Genomic DNA, 21,863 nt, shown 5'->3' on the forward strand with positions numbered 1-21,863 from the left:
GGGGGGGGGAGGGGGAGGGAGCGGGCAGGAGAGAGAGAGAAGGGGGCGGCCAGGGCTACAGCAGGGGCGCTGCCACGCGGCCCCTCCCGCTGCGCCGCCTCCTGCCGCCTGCCGCGAGGGCTCCGCTCCGGTCAGCGGGGAGGGAAGGAAGAGGACTGCCCTGCAGGGCGCTCTGGTCCTCCGCGCCGCCGCCCCCTACAGGGCGGCCGGAGCGGACAAAAAAAAAAAAAAAAGCGGCTGTGCCGCCCTAGGATTGGGCAGAATGCCGCCTCGAAAAATCTGCCGCCCCAAGCACCAGCTTGCTCAGCTGGTGCCTGGAGCCGGCCCTGGTCCCAGGATATTAAAGAGACAAGGTGGATGAGATATCTTTTATTGGACCAACTACTGTCTCCAGACCTGAAGAAAAGCTCTGTGTAAGTTCGAAAGCTTGTCTCTCTCACCAGCAGAAGTTGGTCCAATAAAATATATTACCTCATCTACCTTGTCTCTATAAATTCTATTGTAACAACTTTTAAGGTTAAAGAGTTTTTGACTTGCCTTCTCATGAAACAGAGTTTTTGTTCCACTGGGTTAAAGCTTTGGTGACTTCTGCTGGAAGCAGACACAGTGCATATTGATTTTTTTAATATGACAGTGATTATACTGGAAACAACAATAAATGGTTCTTCTGAGGCTAGTAACAGTTGATCTTGTTAACAGATTTCATATTTTACAATTTAACACAATGTTGCATTCTGTTAAACTGTGCAACTTCACTAATTTAAGTAACAGGTTGGCAAGATATTCTTCCTACAATTATTATTTGAAATAATGGAACCTCTATGAAAGAAATGAAAAAAAGATAGAAAGAATGGTATAAAACTCTCATGTTTCTGAAAGGTGAGTATAAATTCCTGTTTTAGGTGAGGAGCTGGTATCATGGGCTGATAGATTTTCTTGTTCTACAACTACAAAATCAATAAAAATAATCATATCTAGCTCTTATATAGTGCTTTTCATCAGTAGGTCTAAAAATACTTCATAAAGGAGGGCACTACATTTATTATTTGGACATTCTGAAAACACATATTAGCCAACGTGTCCTAGACTATTAGAAATACATGGCTTTCAAAAGGTAAGGTTCCCTGGATTTGCAGTTAGGGGTTATATCTGACTCACCGTATGCTGTAAGACTGACATTTTCAAGACTTTAACAGAACTGGAGACCCAAATCCCATTGAAATCAATGGGAGTTGGGTGGCTAATTCTCTTAGGCTCCTTTGAAAACTCCAGCCCCAATGTCACTAGGTAATAATGATCTCGATTGGAGTACTATACAGGTGGACAAATACACAGTTTTTGTAGATTTTCTTAAGTTTTATTAATATACAAGGATAAACTCGGAGTCAAATTCCCCACTGGTGTGAGTGGGCACATTCTACTGAAGAAAAATGGAAATGCACCTGCTTATGCCAGCAGTAAATTTGATCTAGTAACAAGAATTCATTTAGTTTGATATGTAATTTATTTATACTAAAAATTTTATATGCTTTATTACTAAGGTGAGTCAGCAGTACAAGAGCAGTTCCCACAACTGGAATCACCACAATTAGTAATGCTGCTACTCTTATCAATTCCTGACAGAGTTATAATAATGAGAGTGTACTGGGTGAGAAGCATGAAAGGAGAGAGAACAATAATAAAAGAAAAGGGAATAAGATTGAATTGTGTCAGCAATGCATTAATTGCCTAGCCCTGCACACTGCTCCAGTACCAGGTGTAGTGCGTAGATTCCTCTTTCAGGCTGAAGATTGGCTGTGAGGAGCCACGTTAGAGCCCCGAGGCTGCAGCTGCCTCTGTGCTGATAACACATCCCCCTTCTGATAGAAGGATCTGTGCATTAGAGTGAAATCTTCCATTTTTCAAACTGACATGGTCCCACAGCAGGCAAAGCAACCATACTTCTGGAAGTTTGATGTATATTGTTTGTAACCAAGCTATTGTAGGCAACCACTCCTAGCAAAAGGAGAGGAACCAGTGATCTCTTTGTCAACAGTGTGCACTGACTCTGAAAAAAAAATGCATTCATAGCTATTGCTAATAGCGTCATAGTTAGGTGTGAGTCTTCTCCTACATGTATCGGTGCCATTTAATGTAGCAGACAGAAGGCCTGATACTTCTTAACAAGCTAGGGAGTGGGAAGGGGGGGTGAAGGAGTGGAAAGAGCTGAGGCCCCACCCCCCACTTGCCAGCCAGAGTAACAGTTGTATGGTGGGGAGTAAGCTGCAGCCTGCAAAGTGGTGAAGTTACTCACTTCCGGTATTCCCAAAGCAAGTGAGAGTAGGAGAAGAATAGTACCTTTGTGAGGCACAAATCCTTTCACAGTGTCCTCCTGGTTACTCCAATGGCACATCACCCACTACACAGGGGCCTAATGGCTCAGGCTACCACCTGATGTTGATAAAATGTTTCATGCCAGTCATTATTATAAATAATTATTATTCACTATGCGGCATGTTGCCAGTGAAAGCAGGCCAAAAAATGAGCCTTGGCAGGGACTTTGATACTGGGTTACTTGTTTCCTGTCTCCCTTCCAACATCTGACATGGTTACTAACACAAGGTGATTTATGATTAAACTTAATAATGAAGCTAACGATTTCACCAGACAAGACAAACCCATTTAGTACTAATTACACCTATTAAAGATGTTACAAAAGGTGCGAGGTGATTTGCAAAACATACTTGTCTCCTTTACTCTTGGAAATGCCAACCAGCTTCTCAATGCCTCCTGCATCCCGTAAGGCCTTGGCATTCTCCATGTTTTTAGTGATAACTTCATGCAGAGTGCAGCAAATGGCAGTAACGGTGTCATCCGACATGGCCTTGCTTGCTGAGCTGTTGCTGTTGTTACCTCCTGGAAGTCGGTGGACCAGATCCCGCATGGCATACTTGCCTTTTTGGAAAGAAAATGAAGGGAGAATGTTGAGGAAATTTAAAGGAAGAATGATGGGGGAGATCCAGGGAAAACACACAAGGCAGTGTTAGTGCCATTTTCATAATTTCAGGTCTATAATTTGCTGTCAGTATTATCCTATCATTAGCCGTATTTATACAAACATTTGTTTAAGCAGCATTTTGCCCATTAGGACCTCTACTAATAGTCCCTAGTAATATCAGTGAGAGCTTCAGGGTTTGAGTTATATCCTTTCTTTGTGCAAAGGAGACAGGTACAGTAAAGCTAAGTACGTGTGAAAGTGTAAATCAAAGATTTGAGAGCCCAGCAGAAGTTGGCCAGTCCATATCTTCCTTACCCCATGATAGCAACACCATTTACGTGAGTCCAAGGCAAGCTGGCTGGGATGATGCATCTCTACTAATAAAATCATCAATGTGTAGCAGTTACTAGGGATAGTACAAAGGTAGTGAAGCCAGCCAAATTGGAGTTCTCTGTGAATGAGTAGTTGATTTTCTCTGGAGCGCAGGCTTCACTGTACATTAACTAGGTGTAATTATGTTATTGTACCTTATAATATGCTTTAAAAAGCTATTGTTATTCCTGTCGTTTGAGTTGTGTGAATATTAGTGATTTGGAGGAGAGGTTTCTCTGCATTGTGTTGCAGTCTGATATCTAGCAAAGGTATATCTCCATATACTTTATCAGGGGCAGGGATAGCTCATGGTTTGAGCATTGGCCTGCTTAAACTCAGGGCTGTGAGTTCAATCATTGCAGGGGCCATTTAGGGATCTGAGGCAAAAAGCTGTCTGGGGATTGCTCCTACTCTGAGCAGGGGATTGGACTAGATAACCTCCTGAGGTCCCTTCCAGCCCTGATATTCTATGATTATCTTACTTAACATTTATAACTTAAATTTTCTATCAAACTGAGCAGGAGGACATAGTCATTGTGATTTTCCATTATAATTTTTTTCATATTTAAATACAGACAGAAATCTTTAAAAAGTTGCTTGCACGAATGTAGTGCATGGGAAAGATACCACGCCAGAAGTCCTGGAGAAGGAAATTTTCCATGTAACTACTGGACAAGTACAGCACAGGCAGCAGAACTTCCCCACACTGCCACATCAAAGCGCCTTAGCCCTGTTCTGGAGGGATTAGAAAGTTTAATATAGCCGCTCTTCTAAGATGAAGACAAGCTGAACAGTGAAGAGACTAGGGCCCACATCCAACTCTCAGTGAAGTCAGTGAACACATTCCCATCAACTTCAGTAGCGCTGGATCAGGATCTTGGGTGAAATAATCAGCTCAACAACATCACTCACTCTCAAAATGGGAATGACACGATTGTCAGGACAAGTAACTGGAAGTAATCCATATTACTTTCTGGCCTGAAATGTAATCAGAAATCTTCTCGATCAGACATTACAAGCCCTGATAAGATGGCATATAGTAAGTGCTTATTAAAAAGCTTACTCCTGAAGTTACAAAGAGAACTCTTGGTGTCTGAATCTGAAAATCAAAAGAAGCAGAAGACTGGCCCTTTGAGTGTCCTTATGTCAGATTTTCCATCATAAATTGTTATTTTTTTACAATACTATCTGCAATGGCGAAAATCTATCCAATCATTTGGAACAATGCATTAATAATACAGTACACACCAAAATCCATGTACTGTCACAGTAAAATCAAAGTATACCAAATTAATTTTGTGACAATGTCAGATCCAGAAACTCCTTTACTTTTGATCAAGCAACAAAATTCCTTGTAATGGAAGCATAACACACTAAAATGTGTGCAATTGTTTTATTATCAGTGTGTTGCAATTTGGAATTTAACATTTGACTTCAAATGTTTTTGTTTCTGTACAGCTAATATTTCATTATTGTAATCCGCATTATTAGATTTTTCAGCAATTTCATTTAAATGTCAGATGCAGTACATAAATGGGTCATATGAATGCTGTGCAATTCTTTTCCCCATACATACCTATAATAGTATCTGCCAAAGAATAGCCATATAGAATGTGGTGTGCAAATATTAATATGTAGTTCTAGCCAGTAATAAGTGTTTCATTAACAAAAACATTGATTACATTCATTTATGCCTTTTAACACAAGCCAATTAATGGTTGCATATCTGTTATAGTCACTTGAATACTACAGTCATAGAATATGGTAGATCATGCTTGCCTGTCAAAGTAGATTTGCAAAAGGCTGTTTATTTATGCCATTTGTTTCAGTCTTCACTCCTCTAATACTACCATTGATCAGGATCACAGAATCACATAAATAGATGAATTAGATTAGTTAGAGGTTCTCTCTTCCTTTCCCTGTACCAACCATCCAGGACATGCCAAAGCTCCTTTTTTTACCTATAGCAACTGCTCAACCTAAACTAGAGGGGGGTATTTATGCACCCCTTTCTTTCAGATCATGGATTTCAGCTCTTGTGTGGCACTGTATGTTAAAGCTGCCCTCTCTTTGGCAGCTAGTGACCGCAGTCCTTAATTCTGAGTATGAAAATATCCAGTGACTGCCCTTGAGCAAGTTTTTCTATGGAATTGGGCAGGAATACAAGGATCACTGCACCACAAGAAAGCATAAATGTATGTATATATATGTTTCGCTGGATGCCTGCATATCAGAATGGTACCATGGTTACGAGTGTAGCAGAAAACGAATATAAATACAATAAAATCGATACTACGACTAATAATTAATCATGAACATTCCAGATTTGAGACTGTATTCAGAACAATGTCCAGTTCACTAGTTAGTGGTTCTAGTACTTCTATTCTGCACATACAGAATCGATCAGTGAGTGGAAAATTACAGAACTGGGATGTGGGAGTGGGGAACAGTATAGAGTTATACATCAGATGTGATGCAGCCTCCCTGTCTTCTGACTGGCTGAGAGAGTTCATTTCAGTATAATTGTGCATAATTCGGGAAATATTTAATTTAGGTTCAACTCTTGAGTTTGTGTGGATTCATATCAAAACGATACCACGGATCAAATTCAGCCCTTGAATATGTGTATGCAGTTTCCATCAGCTTCAATGGGAATTGCATGCATCTTAATGTAGAATTTGGCTCTGTTTCATTTCACTTTTTAAATAAGGCTATTTCAGTCAGCTATATGAATAAAATATTTTTTACATGCTAGTTGGACAGGCCAAACCTGGTTTAAAATATTAAAGAATTGATTCATTTTGTAAAGTAACATTATTTTGAACCAGCAACGCACGTCGGAAGAACAGCAGTCCAGATTTCATAAAACAGAAAATTATTGAAGTCCTCATTTGAGAGGTCCTGATGTTAACAAGCATGGCTGTTACAAGTCATACTGTAACACGTTTCCTACATTTTTATTGTTCTGAAAATTTATTAGCTATTTTAAATGAATATATGGGAGAAGAACAAATATACCTATGTATAAAAATTACTAGTGTGAATTAATCCAAATTAATTAATGTAGATCACATGAGCTGGTTGTGGAAAAACTGTAATGAGGAGGCAATAATCCATTACATGTCTCTGAGATACAAAATGGGTCAGGAACAGCTCTCATCAACAATAATGAACTTACATTTATATTGCATTTGTATCTCCCTGGCTTCTAAAGTGCTTTACAAACAAAATGGTAACAACATTACTGCCATATTAACACTTCACAGTGTGACAAGATGGTCGATATAGTATGGTGGATCTTGCGCTTTTCTTCGTGGGGGGGGCTAAAATACCACCCTTTACCCCTGCTCTTGGGGCACCGAGGGCCCCACTAGTGGCCCAGGAAGGTGGTAAAGGAGGGAAGCGTGGGAGGAGTCTGGGTTTGCGCCTCACTCTGAGTCCCAGCCCCTCTCAACCCTTGCAGGTTCTTACTCTCTTCCCCCTTGGGTGGGGTACCTTCAGTCCTTAAACGCTGGGGGAGGGAGGGGTCTCCCTTACTCCGGTTTTCTGTTCCTCCAAGTCTCACAGCACACCTCCAAGCTCCAGTCCTCTCTCCTTCCCCCGACTGCCTGAAGCAGGGGGTTTTATTAGGTTTCTAACAGGGCCTTAATTGATTACAGGTGCTCCAATTAATCCATAGCAACCCTCCCTAGTCTACAGGGAACCACGCCTTAATTAACCTAGGGTTTATATACTTCCCTTCTACCACTTCTCACTGCTCCCTGGCCCTCCTGTATCACATATCCCTCTCCCCTACTCAACGCCATGGGGTTGGGCTACTTGGGACGAAAGACAGTGTTGTCGTGATAGGCCGTCCGCGTTGCTGTGTTGGCTGCCGGCTCTATGCTGGATCCGGAAGTGAAAAGGTTGTAGGGACAGGAACCATCTAGTCACTCGTGCATTCCTCTCCTTATTTGTGTGCATCCATTGGAGTGGGGCGTGGTCCGTTACAAGGGTGAACTGCCGCCCAAGTAGATAGTACCGTAGAATCTCCATGGCCCATTTAATTGCTAGGCATTCCTTTTCTACTATGGCATACCGTTGCTCCCTGGGCAGGAGGTTTCGGCTGAGGTAAAGGATTGGGTGCTCCTCATCTCCCACCATCTGTGAAAGGACGGCCCCAAGTCCTACCTCCGAGGCGTCTGTTTGTAGGATGAATTCCTTTGTGAAATTTGGGGCTATGAGCACTGGATGGCTGCAAAGGGCTGTCCTTAGGTCTGTGAAAGCTTCCTCTGCTTCCTCAGTCCACTTAACTATCTCCGGGCCCCGAGCTCTTATCAGGTTCGTCAGAGGCGCTGCCCTTGTGGCGAAGTGAGGGATGAACCGGTGATAGTACCCTACTATTCCTAAGAATGCTCTGACTTGTTTTTTGCGGATTGGGCGGGGCCATTTCTGTATTGCCTCCACTTTGTTCCACTGGGGCTTCACCAGGCCCCTTCCGACTACATACCTGAGATATCTGGCCTCGGCTAGCCCTGTTGCACATTTGGATGGGTTAGCGGTGAGGCCAGCCTGTCTAAGAGTATCTAGTACCGCTTCCACTTTCCCCAGGTGTGTCTCCCAGTCAGGACTATGGATTACCATGTCATCTAAATAGGCAGAAGCATACTTGGCATGGGGTCGAAGTAATCTGTCCATCAATCGTTGGAAAGTTGCGGGGGGCCCATGGAGCCCAAAAGGGAGGACGGTATATTGGAAGAGGCCGTCAGGTGTAGAGAAATCGGTTTTTTTCCTTGGCGTCCTCAGCCAGGGGGATCTGCCAGTAGCTTTTTGTCAAGTCCAAGGTGGTCAAGTATCGGGCCTTGCCTAACTGATCCACCAGCTCATCAACACATGATATCGGGTAGGCATCGAATTGGGATACCTCATTTAACTTCCGAAAGTCATTACAAAACCTCAGGGTGCCATCAGGCTTGGGGACCAAGACAATAGGGCTGGACCACTGGCTGTGGGATTCCTCAATCACCCCAAGTTCCAGCATCTTCCTTACTTCTGCCCTAATTTCTTCTCTTTTTGCCTCCGGTATGTGATATGGTTTTATGGTCACCCTTGCTCTGGGACAGGTGACAATGTGGTATTGGATCAGCGTCGTACGGCCTGGTTGTGTGAAGAACACATCTTGGTTCCGCTGGATCATTTCGATGACCTCTGTTCGTTGTTCTGGGACTAATTCAGGGGATAGCCTTACCTGCCCTTGTGGGCCATCTGCCTGGGGTGTGGCTGGCAGGATGGCCAGGCACATCTCCCGATCGTGCCAGGGTTTTAGTAAGTTGACATGATAGATCTGCTCTGGCCTTCGGCGGTCTGGCTGCTTTACCTTATAATTCACCTCCCCAACAGTTTCCACGATCTCATAGGGTCCATGCCAACTGGCCAGGAGCTTACTTTCTGCTGTTGGTACCAGCACCAGCACCCGTTCTCCTGGTTGAAATTTCCATGTTTTTGCCTGATGATTGTAGTAGGTTCGTTGGGCCTCTTGTGCTTTCTCCAAATACTCTCGTACTATGGGGGGGTCACTTGGGCTATTCGTTCTCTCATCTGGGCTACGTGTGCAATGACATTCTTCCCTGGGTTGGGTTGTTCCTCCCATTCCTCCTTCGCGATGTCTAATATGCCACGTGGGTGGCGTCCATACAGTAGCTCAAAGGGGGAGAAACCAGTAGAGGCTTGGGGAACTTCTCATATTGCAAACATCAGATATGGTAGGAGGGTATCCCAATCTTTTCCGTCTTGAGCTACCACCTTTCAGATCATACTCTTGAGAGTGCGGTTAAATCACTCAACCAGACCATCTGTTTGGGGATGATAGACCGAGGTCCACAAGGCTTGGATGCAGAGCAGGGTACATAAGTCTTTCATTACTCTCGACATGAAGGGAGTCCCTTGATCTGTCAGGATCTCCTTAGGGATGCCTACCCTAGCAAAAACCTGCACCAGTTCTTTTGCGATTGCCTTGGACGTGGGGTTCCTTAGAGGAATGGCTTCGGGGTACCGTGTAGCATAGTCCAGGATGACAAGTATGCTTCAGTGGCCCTGGGCTGTTCTTTCTAGTGGGCCCACTAGATCCATTGCTATTCTTTCAAAAGGAACTTCAATTATGGGCAAGGGTACCAACGGGGCCCTTAACTGAGGTCAGGGACTATGCAGCTGGCACTCTGGGCAGGAGGTGCAATAGTGTTGGACTTCTGCCCATACCCCCGGCCAGTAGAACCTTCTTAGGACTCTATCCAGGGTCTTGTCTGCTCCTAAATGTCCCTCAAACAGATGGCTGTGAGCTAATTCTAATACAGCCCTTGTGTGCTTCCATGGCACCAAGAGCTGTTCTACTACTTCCCCCCGTATTGGCACTACCCGGTACAACAGATCCTGCTTGATTATATAGTATGGCCCTGTGCCTTTGGTTTTCCCTTCTACTGACACGCCATTTACCTCTACTACCTCCTTCCTCACGTTTGCATATAGTGGGTTATCGGCTTGGTCCTGCCCAAAACATTCGCGTGCGGGACCAATCTGGCCTGATTCTATTGACTTGGGTTCCCCTCCTTCTTTTGGGGTGCTTCTGCTCGTGCTGGGGGCCATCTCTGGGTCTCCACGAGCCTTCCTCCCAACCAGGGCAGCTTTCTGGTTTGCTGCCAAGATCCTGATTCCTAATCTTTTGTCTGCTCTCCTTTCCCGTCTGGATTTCCGGGACTTCCCAGGGGGTGAAAATAACTCTGGGGAAAACCCAGCAAAAATTATGGTAGGATCATCCATGGGCACCTCACATTCTGCTCAGGGTTTACTTCCTTTCCCTAACTCAATGGGGGGGAGTAGGCTCTCGAACCCAGGAAAGTCCCTGCCAATTAAGACTGGGTAGGGGAGCTTGGGGACCACCCCTGCAGTCATCTTGGTAGTACTTCCCTGGATCTCAATCCGTATTGGAATTGTGGGGTAGAAATTTACTGTGCCATGGACACATGTCACTCCAGTGCTCTTGGCCCAGCTCAGTTGCTCTTGCCCCACTCATTTCCCTGAGATCAAAGTGACAGCACTCCCAGAGTCCACCAAAGCTATGGTCTGGATGCCATTCATCTTTACTGGCCTGGTGTACTCATGTTGGGCCATCGCAACCCCCACCAGGCTGATTAGGCCACATTGTTCCCCGGGATCCCCCAGATTACATTGCATGGGCTCCTCCCTGTTGGGGCACTGGGCTGCTATATGCCCCAACTCCCCACACTCATAACAGCAATATCTCATTCCGGAGGTTGCCCTCTGTCTTGGGCCCTCTGACTCGCTTCCCCAACCCTCTCCCCCAAGGACCCCCAGGTCCCTTTGGGGCCTCAGGCCGCTCCTTGGTGCCTGTTCTTCCAGCTATGGCTTTCCTGGAGTTCTCAATGATCCGGGACCTCGGGTTTGGGACTGGTTTCCTAAAACGCCGTGTTTCACCTCCCGGGGTTTCGAACAGTTCACGGGCTGCCAGTTGTCTCTCTACAAGGGTGACTAGTTCATCATAGGTGGAGGGATCATTCTGGCCTACCCAGGCTCGGAGGCCCGAGGGTAGTCCCCTCGTATAGTGGTCCAGTACCAGGAGTGCCATCATTTTCTCTGAGCTGAGAGCCTCCAGGCGTAACCACTTCCGGGCTAGGTGGATTAGGTCAAATAGTTGGGATCGTGGTGTCTTGTCTTCACAGTACTGCCATTCATGGAACCTCCGGGCTCTCAAAGCCATTGTTACCCCTACCCTGGCTAGGATCTCCGCCTTCAGTTGGGGGTAATCTGCTGCCTCCTCTGTGGTCATATCATAGTAGGCCTTCAGTGCCTCCACGCACAAAAATGGGGCAAGGATCCTTGACCACTGGTCTCGGGGCCAGGCCTCCCTCAGAGCTGTCCTCTCAAAAGCCAGGAGGTACGCCTCCACATCATCCTCCCTGGTCATTTTCTGCAGACAGTAGCTGGCCCGTATGGTCCACGTCCCATCATACCCGCGGCTCAGCTCCATAAGGACCTTCATTTGGTTCACTAGTTCCAGCAGCATGGCCCGATCTTGGGTGGCCTGGGTCATCAGCAGGTGATTGGTCTCTTGCTGCAGCCGCATGGCCTCCTGTTGGGCAACTGCCTGGACCCGGGTAGCCTCCTGCTGGGCAGCAGTGGCTTGCACCAGTGCTTTGACCAGATCCTCCATCTTGAGGCAGGGTGGTTGTGACCCACTCTGGATTATGTTCACGGCGCAGAGATCCCACCCCTGACACCACATGTGACAAGATGGTCAATATAGTATGGTAGGTCCTGCGCTTTTCTTGGTGGGGGGGGCTAAAATACCACCCCTTACCCCTGCTCTTGGGGCACTGAGGGCCCCACTAGTGGCCCAGGAAGGTGGTAAAGGAGGGAAGCAGGGGAGGGGTCTGGGTTTGCTCCTCACTCTGAGTCCCAGCCCCTCTCAACCCTTGCAGGTTCTTATCCTCCTTCCCCCTTGGGTGGGGTACTTTCAGTCCTTAAACACTGGGGGAGGGAATGTCCCTCCCCTGCTGGGGCAGGGTCTCCCTTACTCCAGTTTTCTGTTCCTCCAAGTCTCACAGCACGCCTCCAGGCTCCCATCCTCTCTCCTTCCCACTGACTGCCTGAAGCAGGGGGTTTTATTAGGTTTCTAACAGGGCCTTAATTGATTACAGGTGCTCCAATTAACCCATAGCAACCCTCCCTAGTCTACAGGGAACCACGCCTTAATTAACCTAGGGTTTATATACTTCCCTTCTACCACTTCCCACTGTTCCCTGGCCCTCCTGTATCACAACAGTAAAAAAGGAAGTAAACTATATTATGCAAAAATGAAGCTCCTTATTGCCACAGTAACTGGATTTCATTGCACACATATAGCATTTTCTATTTCTGTTTTTCTTGTTAATGAATATGTTAATATGGTTTATAGACTGAATTCTCCTTCAGTTACACCAGTTTTACACCAGTGTACCTCCAATGACTTCAATTATGCTGCTGCTGATTTACAGTGATGTAAGTGAGAGGAGAATCAGACTCTTTATCATTGGATATATACTTAATTCTGCTTTTATTTACACTGGCACAAATCTCAGATAATGCCACTGATGCTTATGATGTTACTCCAGGTTTACATTGTCATAAATGACAGCAAATTTTGATCCTTAACTTTTGCAGTTCTTGACTTTTTAATTTTAATTGTGGAACATTTGCACTGACTTTTTTTTTTCAATATCGTGAGTCTCTCCTGAAAGCAGATAGAAATGTATCATGAAACACCCGACTTCAGGTGTCAGCAATGTTTTATCTAGCACTAACAGCAGGAAGACTGGGGAATTTGGCTTGTGGCAGATACAATATCTAACTCTGGGGAAGTCTCACTAAGCTTAAGCAAGGAGAGGAGAAGAGGGCACTGAGGATATGATAATTTGTGTGAGAAAGATACTAAAAATAAATAGCATTGTTAATTCCAGCAGGGTTTGTACAGAACCACTTTGATCTACAAATAAATTGATTTTTTTCTAACATTAAACATTGTAAGACCCACAACTGATTTGATACATTTTAAGAGGATTTACATAATTTGATTAAATATAAGAGTCAGCATGACAACAACAAAAATCTCCTTTATTTGTCAAGGTTTATCCATAAAGGAAGAGAGGGAGAAATTAAATAGATGTAACTTTGGGGTTGAATCACAGCAAGCAGCTTCTTCTAGGACACTACAAATTATGAAGTTACTCTTCAAAGGTAAGATTTCCCATCACCAAAGTGATTTCTTTTTATGTCTAAGGTAGGTTCAGTCTAGCATTTGTACAATGCAGTTCTGTCTCTGCAATAATAAAATTTGCTGTATTTTCTAGTAAAAGTTACAAAAAGACCGCTACATTCCAGATTAGGATTTACAGTACTTTCCAAGACGGGGTCTCTCTAATGCTTTAGCCTTCTTCTGCCTTCTCTAAATCAGGATTTTTTCCCCCCTGAAGGTGACATTAATTTATAGTTATCCTGAGACAGAACTTGCCTTCAGAGTAAAATAATACAGCATAGAAAATCTATTCCTCCAGTAGATTTAATAAGAAGAAAATGATCACAAATTAGTTCCCACCTCTTGAAATATTGCCCTACAGCTTCCTAGAGACAATTTCTCTGCTGTTATAACTCCACTGACCTTAATTTGGTCCAGAGCTACTTGTTTGTGAGGCATGGAAGACCCATCTCTGAAAAATGACCCTGCCACAGTGGTATTGGTATCAAATGTCAGTGGTGGGATTCCTGCTTTGGGGCAACAAGGAGGGCAAAATTAACTCACTGAAAACATCAGAGTCCTCAAATAGATATCGATTCTACTCTTAGTATAAGGCTAAGTCATTAGAAAACTAAGAATCCTGTCCAGGAGGTAGATCTTGCCCTGATGGAAGCAATATCTTAGCATGATGTCTCTCAAAGCTATGCGGGGATCCTTGTCCTGCAGGGAGATAATAATATTGGTGGCAAAGCTGCTTCGGTATATTATTGCGATGCTAAAAGAAAATCCTACCCTGGAGCCAGTATATATTATGGTATTAGAATTATGTGAATTTTGCCCTCTAGGCTGCTTCTATCTCTTGGTCCTACATTGGGGATATAAGTATGTATTTCTCATTATCCTGCCGGTAAGATCATTCCACAGCAATATTTCACAGCCTGCCTGGGAAGAATACTGTTGGGAGAGCTTTTATTATTATTTTTAATAATAATTTAGGAAATATGCTAAAACAATCTATTTAATTCAAAGAAGTGACTTTTGATCTCAAATGTCAGTGTAATAAACGGATAGTCTAGTAAACTGTAATTTTTACCCTCATAGTTTTTCCATGATAGTATAGTTGTCAGAGAATTACCACAGAAAACATTTGGTAAGTAGGTCATTATATTTAATTTCCGTTTCTGGATATTATTTTTTATTTATTATTTGTATCACTATAGTGGTGCCAGTCAGGCCCTCATTATGCCAGGTACTGTAGACACATGTAAAAACAGACCCTATCCCAAAGAGTTAACAATCTCAGCATATGATGAAAGAAAACAGTTGGATGCAACGAACAGATCAGGGAGGAAAAGGAAACAGGGAAATAATTATGTTTAGAGTAGCAAACAGCAGTCTCAGTCCACAAAATGCTTAGTTAATATTTTGGAGGCATCACAGCAGAGGTGAGTCTCGTGTGATTTAAGGGAGGATAATGTAGTGGCTTTGCAAAATTGTTAAGGACATCTTCACATGCAAAGAGGGCACTATGGAAGAAAGCAGCAAAAGTTTCTAAAGGAAAACTGAATTTATAGGTTAGACAGTTTGGCAGAGCAGACCTTAAAGGAAGAATGCAAAATGTAGTATGCCATATAGATTAATGAATGGACTTATGGGGGCAAGACTGTATTTCTCAAAGGAAGAATGGAAAAGGCTTCAGTAATCAAGAGGGGGACATATTCACAAGTGAATTTTAATAGTTAATCGTTAATGGCTTTTAATAGTCGATAACTATATTATATTATAAGGTTAAATTATTAACATGCCCTTTCAAACTTAATGCCAATTTAACAATGGTTTTGATCTCTGAGTTATAATAAAGGGTAGTGTAGATGGTTTGTGTCTAGGCAGCATCCTGACTGATTTTCATTTTGTTAATTGCAAACCTGCACCGAGCCCATTAAAGAAATTATAAGAAAGTGTAAAAGCATTACCAATATGGCTCTAGCCTCTCATTAAAAGCAATGTAGCTGATTATAAAACTATTTCTAATTCTCATAATATATTGTCCTGGCATATGCTATAAGTATCTTGTGCACAGATATTTGGTTGATCCCTAGCATCTTAGAGCACATGCAAATTAAAGTCACTTCTCTATACAACATTAGCAAAATACAGCATTACAGTTGTCCCTGTCAAAGAAAGGAGCACAGTTTAATAATTCCCCAGAGAGATTGTTTAAGTGAATCCATTCAAACTGAGTCATGGGCGAACTTCAGAAAGATCAGTCACTCAGTTTGGTTTGAGTGAGTTCCCCAAAGTTTGTGGGTCAGAATCAATCATGTGCCCTGGCTGCTTCATTCCAGCTGAACCTGCCAATTAAAATGGCTTTGCAGTTGCTTTGAGCCAAGAGTACTGCAGAATATAGCCCTGCTGTATGTTTAGCTGAAGCTTATTTGAAACTTTTTGAACTAGGGAGCAGGGCCGGCTCCAGGCACCAGCTGAGCAAGCTGGTGCTTGGGGCGGCAGATTGTTGGAGGCGGCATTCTGCCCAATCCTAGGGCGGCACGGCCGCTTTTTTTGTTTGTTTGTTCTTGTTCCGCTCCGGCCGCCCTGTAGCGGGCGGCGTCGTGGAGAACCAGAGCGCCCTGCAGGGCAGTCCTCTTCCTTCCCTCCCCGCCGACCGGAGCGGAGCCCTCGCGGCAAGTGGCAGGAGGCGGTGCAGCGGGAGGGGCCGAGTGGCAGCGCCCCTGCTGTAGCCCTGGCCGCCTCCTTCTCTCTCTCTCCTGCCCGCTCCTTCTCCCTCTCCCGCCCCCAGCCGGTCCCCCTGCACCCGCGCTCCGGTCGCGCCGCAGGGTTGTTTTTTTTTTTTGCTTTGCCGTTCTGGCCACCCCGTTTTTTTTTTTTTTTGCTTGGGGCGGCCAAAAAGCCAGAGCCGGCCCTGCTAGGGAGGTTAATGGGAAGACAGAAAGACAGACACAAGCTTTTTGCACTTAAAAAACAGAAGCACCATCTTTAATGTGTCAGAAATTTATGAGAATCAATAAAGGGCCAGGGAGAGGTCTGGGTTTCTCTTCTTCCCTCAGAAGTTAGATGAGCAGGATCACTTGCCTTTAAAGATGCTTTTCTAGCACTTCTGATGGCAATCAGAAAGGGTTTCAAGATATGAGAATGGTATTCAGCATGGTCCATAGGAGAGAAGGAACAATGCTTTCACTGATACCATTGTACATTATGTACCATTCATTGATTTGTACCTTTTGATCAATAATAAATGCAGTCGTATGTAGTACAGTCGGTAGAGCCACATAGGGAGTACAAACAGACATCTTTGCTAGTTTCAGGAAAATGTGTCTCAAGCTTTCAGAGTGATTAAAGTGGGTGACAAGTTCATATCTGTGCCAGGAATATCCATTGGGATTTGTTTGTCAGTGAGTTGAGGGTATAACAGAGTAGCTAATCTACAGGCTTTTAATTTTTCTAAAAAAAAATTAAAGACACTAGTTATACAGGTGTATTGTACTGAAGGGAAATGTAGCGTGGGGGGCAGCATTAAGAACTACAAAGGGAACAACCCTAACAAAGAGGGCAGGGCTTAATAGCAGGTGATATGATGGGACCACGTAGAAGGGGTCAAAGACAGACGAGCAAAAAGTATTTTAATGGTTGCACCCCAACATGCCATGTAAGGGGCACATTTTGGTATCTATGTAAACAAAGCCTCTGAGCAAATTGCTTCCTTATAGGGTCCATAATCCTCTACATTTTCTGCTTACTCTGTTGCATATCTCCCGCACCACCTGCCTTCTACAGCTCCCCTGCTCCCAACCAAAGTCCTCCTATTCAAGTTTCCTGCCTGCCTCCAGCCAATCATTCACCCTTCTCCCCACCCACCCTGTGATGTTACTCCCTTGGCCATCTCCATTAATTGACTGTCTGTCCTCCAACTCTCTCTCTCTCCCTTGCTTCTCAGCTAATGAGTTTTCATGTTCCCTTGCACTCTCCTGTTTACCTGAGGTCTGCATGGACTTCCCTATAACCTGTCTCCTACTCTCTCCTCACACTTACTTGATCTATGTTCAGCCTATCTCTCAGTTGACCTGAAATCCCCTTCTTACCTCATTCATGTCTGTCCAGTCCCTCCACATCCACCTGTCTGTTAGCATGTGTACTGCGATAGTCCAGAGTCCAGTACAAGGAGAGTTTTACCTAAGTAAGGACTGCAGACCCTAGATTTGAAATTTCTTAAACATTTGTTTTCCTAAAATGTATCACTCTTGTACTGCAGTGTTCTCTAGCTTTGTATATCTGACATCCATTCTAGGAGTCTACATCATCCATTTTTAATCCCAACAGGCATTTGTCCCTCTCTTTATACTGTGGGTTCATACTGTCTTTTCCTCTCCCATAACAGGATTGCAACATTTAGGCCACTTATTGGTTAGTGGCTGACAGTAGCAGTCCAAAGAGCCTTCAGAGCGGGCTATCTGGGAATGGAGATGGTCTTTCCACCCCACAGTGGTTGGGGGAATGGTAAATATGCTAACTCCTACAGGAGCAGGATAACCTAGCTGTCATGGTCTGATGAATGTTGGTCCATGAGGAGTTCCAGTCTTTCCCAGAGCAAGAGCAGGTAGCATAACCAGTGCTGGTAGCTTGTGGCAACAGAGCTGGTCTCAGTAGGCATGTGAACTTTGTCCATTCAACAAGAAGTGCTATCACTAGAAGAAAATGGGGAGCTGAAAGGCAAACTAAAAGGTGTTCTCCTTCACAGCTATCAGGACCTCTTAACCATTGAAATATACTGATTTCATAGGAGTATTCAATATAGTTGAAGACTTTTCTGCCATTTTGAACAAAATCATGTCATAATTTGAACGTAACCCTGATGATGCTGTCTTTCATCATCCTTCCATATAAACTAACAGCAGTATAAGCTACCAAAGGGGGTGCTTTCCTGGGCCAGTGGTTGGTAGAATTATAGAATCATAGAATATCAGGGTTGGAAGGGACCTCAGGAGGTCATCTAGTCCAATCCCCTGCTCAAAGCAGGACCAATCCCCAATTAAATCATCCCAGCCAGGGCTTTGTCAAGCCTGACCTTAAAAACCTCTAAGGAAGGAGATTCCACCACCTCCCTAGGTAACCCATTCCAGTGCTTCACCAACCTCCAAGTGAAAAAGTTATTCCTAGCTGAAGACCTTTGCAATGATACCTCATAATGCATATGTACCATGAATTAATGACCTATGAATGCACACACTGCTGTGTCTCATTGCTCAAATGTGGAGTCATGTGTAAATATATTTTGCATATGATTAAGCCCAGGCAGTTTAATGCAGCAGCATGAAACAAATGATATGCAAATAATATCCATTTTATAGCTATCACCAAAATAGAGATAAAAAACATAAACTGAAAATTAAGATTTGCTGTTTCATTTACGCTGCTATGTTTGCATTTATAGCGTAGGCAATACAGTGAAATGACTATATCAAGGCAGCTCCAGGAAATGGGAGCCAAGGCACAGAGACAGACACCAAGCTGTAGATTTTACTTTTAGTATCTCAGAGTTGGTAGATGTCTGTGATAAGGTCCTGCCATTCCTTTGGTATGATGTTAGCTAGAGAACGACACTTGAAAAATGAAGAACCAACACCAAGGGAGTCAACTGCTCTAGACTTTATTTAAACTACACCTTATTGAGGTTTAATTGTGTGTGGTTTTACAGGGTTCCTTGAAAATAGTTCCCCTAATAATGAGGGAATGGGAACTCCTTTTTCCTTTACCCTGTCAGTTTAAATATATATTTTCCATTCTCCTTACAAACATGGATTGAAAAACTTAAGGGAAGGAGTTGTTAGCTAACCTTTTTATTTATGTAAATACAGTAGTGTGTATGTACATGCAATTACTTAGCTCTTTCCTGGCTGGCCAACACATTTCTTCCTTTCTTTCAAGTTGCATCGTTATCTTTCTTTGCAACTTCCTATTAGCCCAGGGTAAAAGGTTTTTGCGCAGGGAAGTGATTCTGCAGTTTAATCACTGCAGGCTCAGCAGTGTGCACTTTTATTTTTTGCAGGTTAAATTTGGGGAATTTTATGCATTTAATTATTTTTGTGATTAATTTATTAATATTCGTAAAGTGCTTTGAAAATGAAAAGCACTATAAATGCTAAGCATTATTTCAGGGTTCTTTTCTTTTTTTTTGCACTCTTTAAAATGAGATAGGAAAATGTCAGTTAAAAGCCTGACTAAAGACAGTTCAAAGTAGACCATAATGAAGCCATAAAAATGTTATTTATTAGTGGGAGAACCTCCATAGGCTTAGAGATATATTGATTTCAGTGGAGATTGGATAGGGCCCATAAACACCTAGCTTTTCTGCTACACTTTGCTTTGGAACTGTAGTCCAATAAATGCAAGATTCTGGCAGGAGAGTGGGTGAAGCTGTGTTGCTTTCCAAACAGACATCAGTTTGCATCTGATGTATCGATGGTCTGTGAAGCTGTCAGTATTTTCTTATTTGTACTTTATATTTTTCCTTTTCTTCTTCATTTGTGCTTGGACATTATATAGCACACTACTACTAGTTTATGAACTTAGTGTGTCAAATTCCGAATCTGGTATAAGCAGGTGCAACACTGCTAAAGTCAATGAAGTTGCACTGGCTTTCACCAGGTTTGAATTTGGCCTCATATTGTGGTCTGAGAGACGGATTATTTTGAAGTCACCTGCACCCATCCAGTGCAATGTCATGATAAGAGACAAAGCAATTCTTCTGCTGTTTAGAAATATACATAAAAATGTGTCTCTGAAGATAAAAAAATATCAAAATGCAAGTCTCATGATCAAATTCCTTCATAAAAACTGATTTTAAAATCACTGTGAATTGATGAAAATGAGTTAGCTGATAAAAGCAAATCCCATTACAGTAATAGTGTGTTCTAAAACCAATCCTCCTAAGAATGATAAAACCCTTAACGGCCATGTTATAGCGATCATACATTTCTTAATTAGTCACAATGGAAATTCTGCATGGAGCAGTTAGCATGATTAATTGATCTATGGTGGCAAAATAACAGTGCACAGAGTACATATCCCAGTTTTATATTGCTTTACTGTGGTATATAAATTAAAATCATTTATACTTTAATAGGCAGAATCCCTGGGTTAGGATATGAGGCCCAGTGAAAATCTGAAGTAACAACATTAAGTCAATGTTTGGGGGAAGGAGAGAATAGAGAAAACAGGGAAGAAAGAATAGAAGAAAAATACAAAAGAAAAAAAATGTCAACTCATTTTAGTGTTTTCTTAACTTTAAGCATGATTTGACAATTGATAGATATTGGTAAAGCAAATGTTTCTTTTTTTCCTTTTTCCTTCAACTTAGAAACCAAAAGTTAGCAAAGGTTCTTAAATACACATATCCCTCTGCTCAACTGCTCTCCACTACCATGCCTGAAATAAGGGCATGGGAAGGTCAGAGTGCCATTTTACATTTATTAGAAACGGGGCCTCTCACATTGACGGCTTGGGAGATTGAGAGGTACGTACATATCCTCTATTCTACAGATGCACCCTCTATTCTATCAGCTACTTTTTAAGATGCCTATCAATGTGGTAGCTAATCAACCACTAAGTATGGGTATTAGTACCTCACCCTGCTGCAGTTGTTGTATGGCTTAATTCATTAATGTTTGTAAAGGGTTTTGAGATCCTTGGATGGAAAGTGGTAGGAGAAGGACAAATTATCACTACAGCTGTCCCTGTCAGCGAATCTGACCCCAACCTCAACATACTAACCCTACCCCTTATCCACTGCAGTTTGTGGGGTCTGGGGGCTCATAATTTCCAGGTACCTATGTTATAAGGCAAATCAGTAGCTGTATCTTGAGAGGACATGGTATGGTGTTGAAATGGACACTGTGCTCCTACTGGTAGGGCAGAAAACTGTGGATTGAAGTTACGGATATTTAAAAGGTTTAAATACCTTTATGGGCTATGGCCTGAGAGGATCCTCACCCGGGTGTATGAAGGGCAGCTTCAGCTCTCCTAAGTGGTTTCTCAGTTCAGTGGTGGCTGATGATGAGGGAGAACCCATGAGAGACAGACCCCAGGACCTTATATTGGAACATGTTTATGGTGATTCTACTGCAGTTTCCTCAGGGGACTGGAGTCCAAGAGATCAAAAAGTCCTACTTGTTTATAAACTGTGACACAATCTGCTTTTTCAGAGTACCATCTCTGCACCTTCAGGCTGGCAAGTGGCCACGTCTTCGCTGTGATAGCCCCAAGAGAAACACTTCCTCTGAGAATCTGCCTAAGCCCATTCCCTCACAATCTATAGTAAGTTATTGCTCTTTTAAACTGAGGGTCTGATGCTTTCCCACATGGGAGTAGCCTTTATAGGAATTGAATTGCTATGAGTAGGTACTCACAGAATTCCCTTTGAGTACTTCTGTGGGGATGAGGTTTGCCCCCATGGAAGAGAACAGTGATTCCACCCCCTAAATCTGTGGATCCTCTGAGATCAACATGGATCTAGGAAATCTCCAGAGGCAGGCATCCACATGTAGGCCCCCTGCTGACTAGGCCCTCAAGTTCTTATCTCCTCTAATCTATGGCTTCTCCTGGATTATTCTCTCCAGAAGTGCACCACAATAAGGAGGAGGAAGTAGCAAAAAATTGCAGGAACCAGCCCTACCTTCCCTCATAGGTTTTGGGGGAAGGAATCTGGCAGAAACCAGCCAGTCTGCTTGTTCCCAAATG

The 21,863-nt window shown here is 43.4% G+C and overlaps 1 protein-coding gene across 1 annotated transcript in view; it reads right to left on the bottom strand.

Moving 5' to 3' along the window:
* Positions 1 to 21,863, bottom strand: part of CTNND2 (catenin delta 2) — a 731,680-nt gene that overhangs the window by 46,335 nt on the left and 663,482 nt on the right. The window contains exon 18 of the mRNA XM_029913318.1: positions 2,724 to 2,934. Coding sequence (XP_029769178.1) covers positions 2,724 to 2,934 — 211 coding nt within the window. The remainder of the gene's footprint in view (positions 1 to 2,723; positions 2,935 to 21,863) is intronic.

This window comes from Terrapene carolina, unplaced genomic scaffold (assembly GCF_002925995.2).
Source record: "Terrapene carolina triunguis isolate 2854851 unplaced genomic scaffold, T_m_triunguis-2.0 Scaffold580, whole genome shotgun sequence".
Taxonomy (NCBI): Eukaryota; Metazoa; Chordata; order Testudines; family Emydidae; genus Terrapene; species Terrapene triunguis.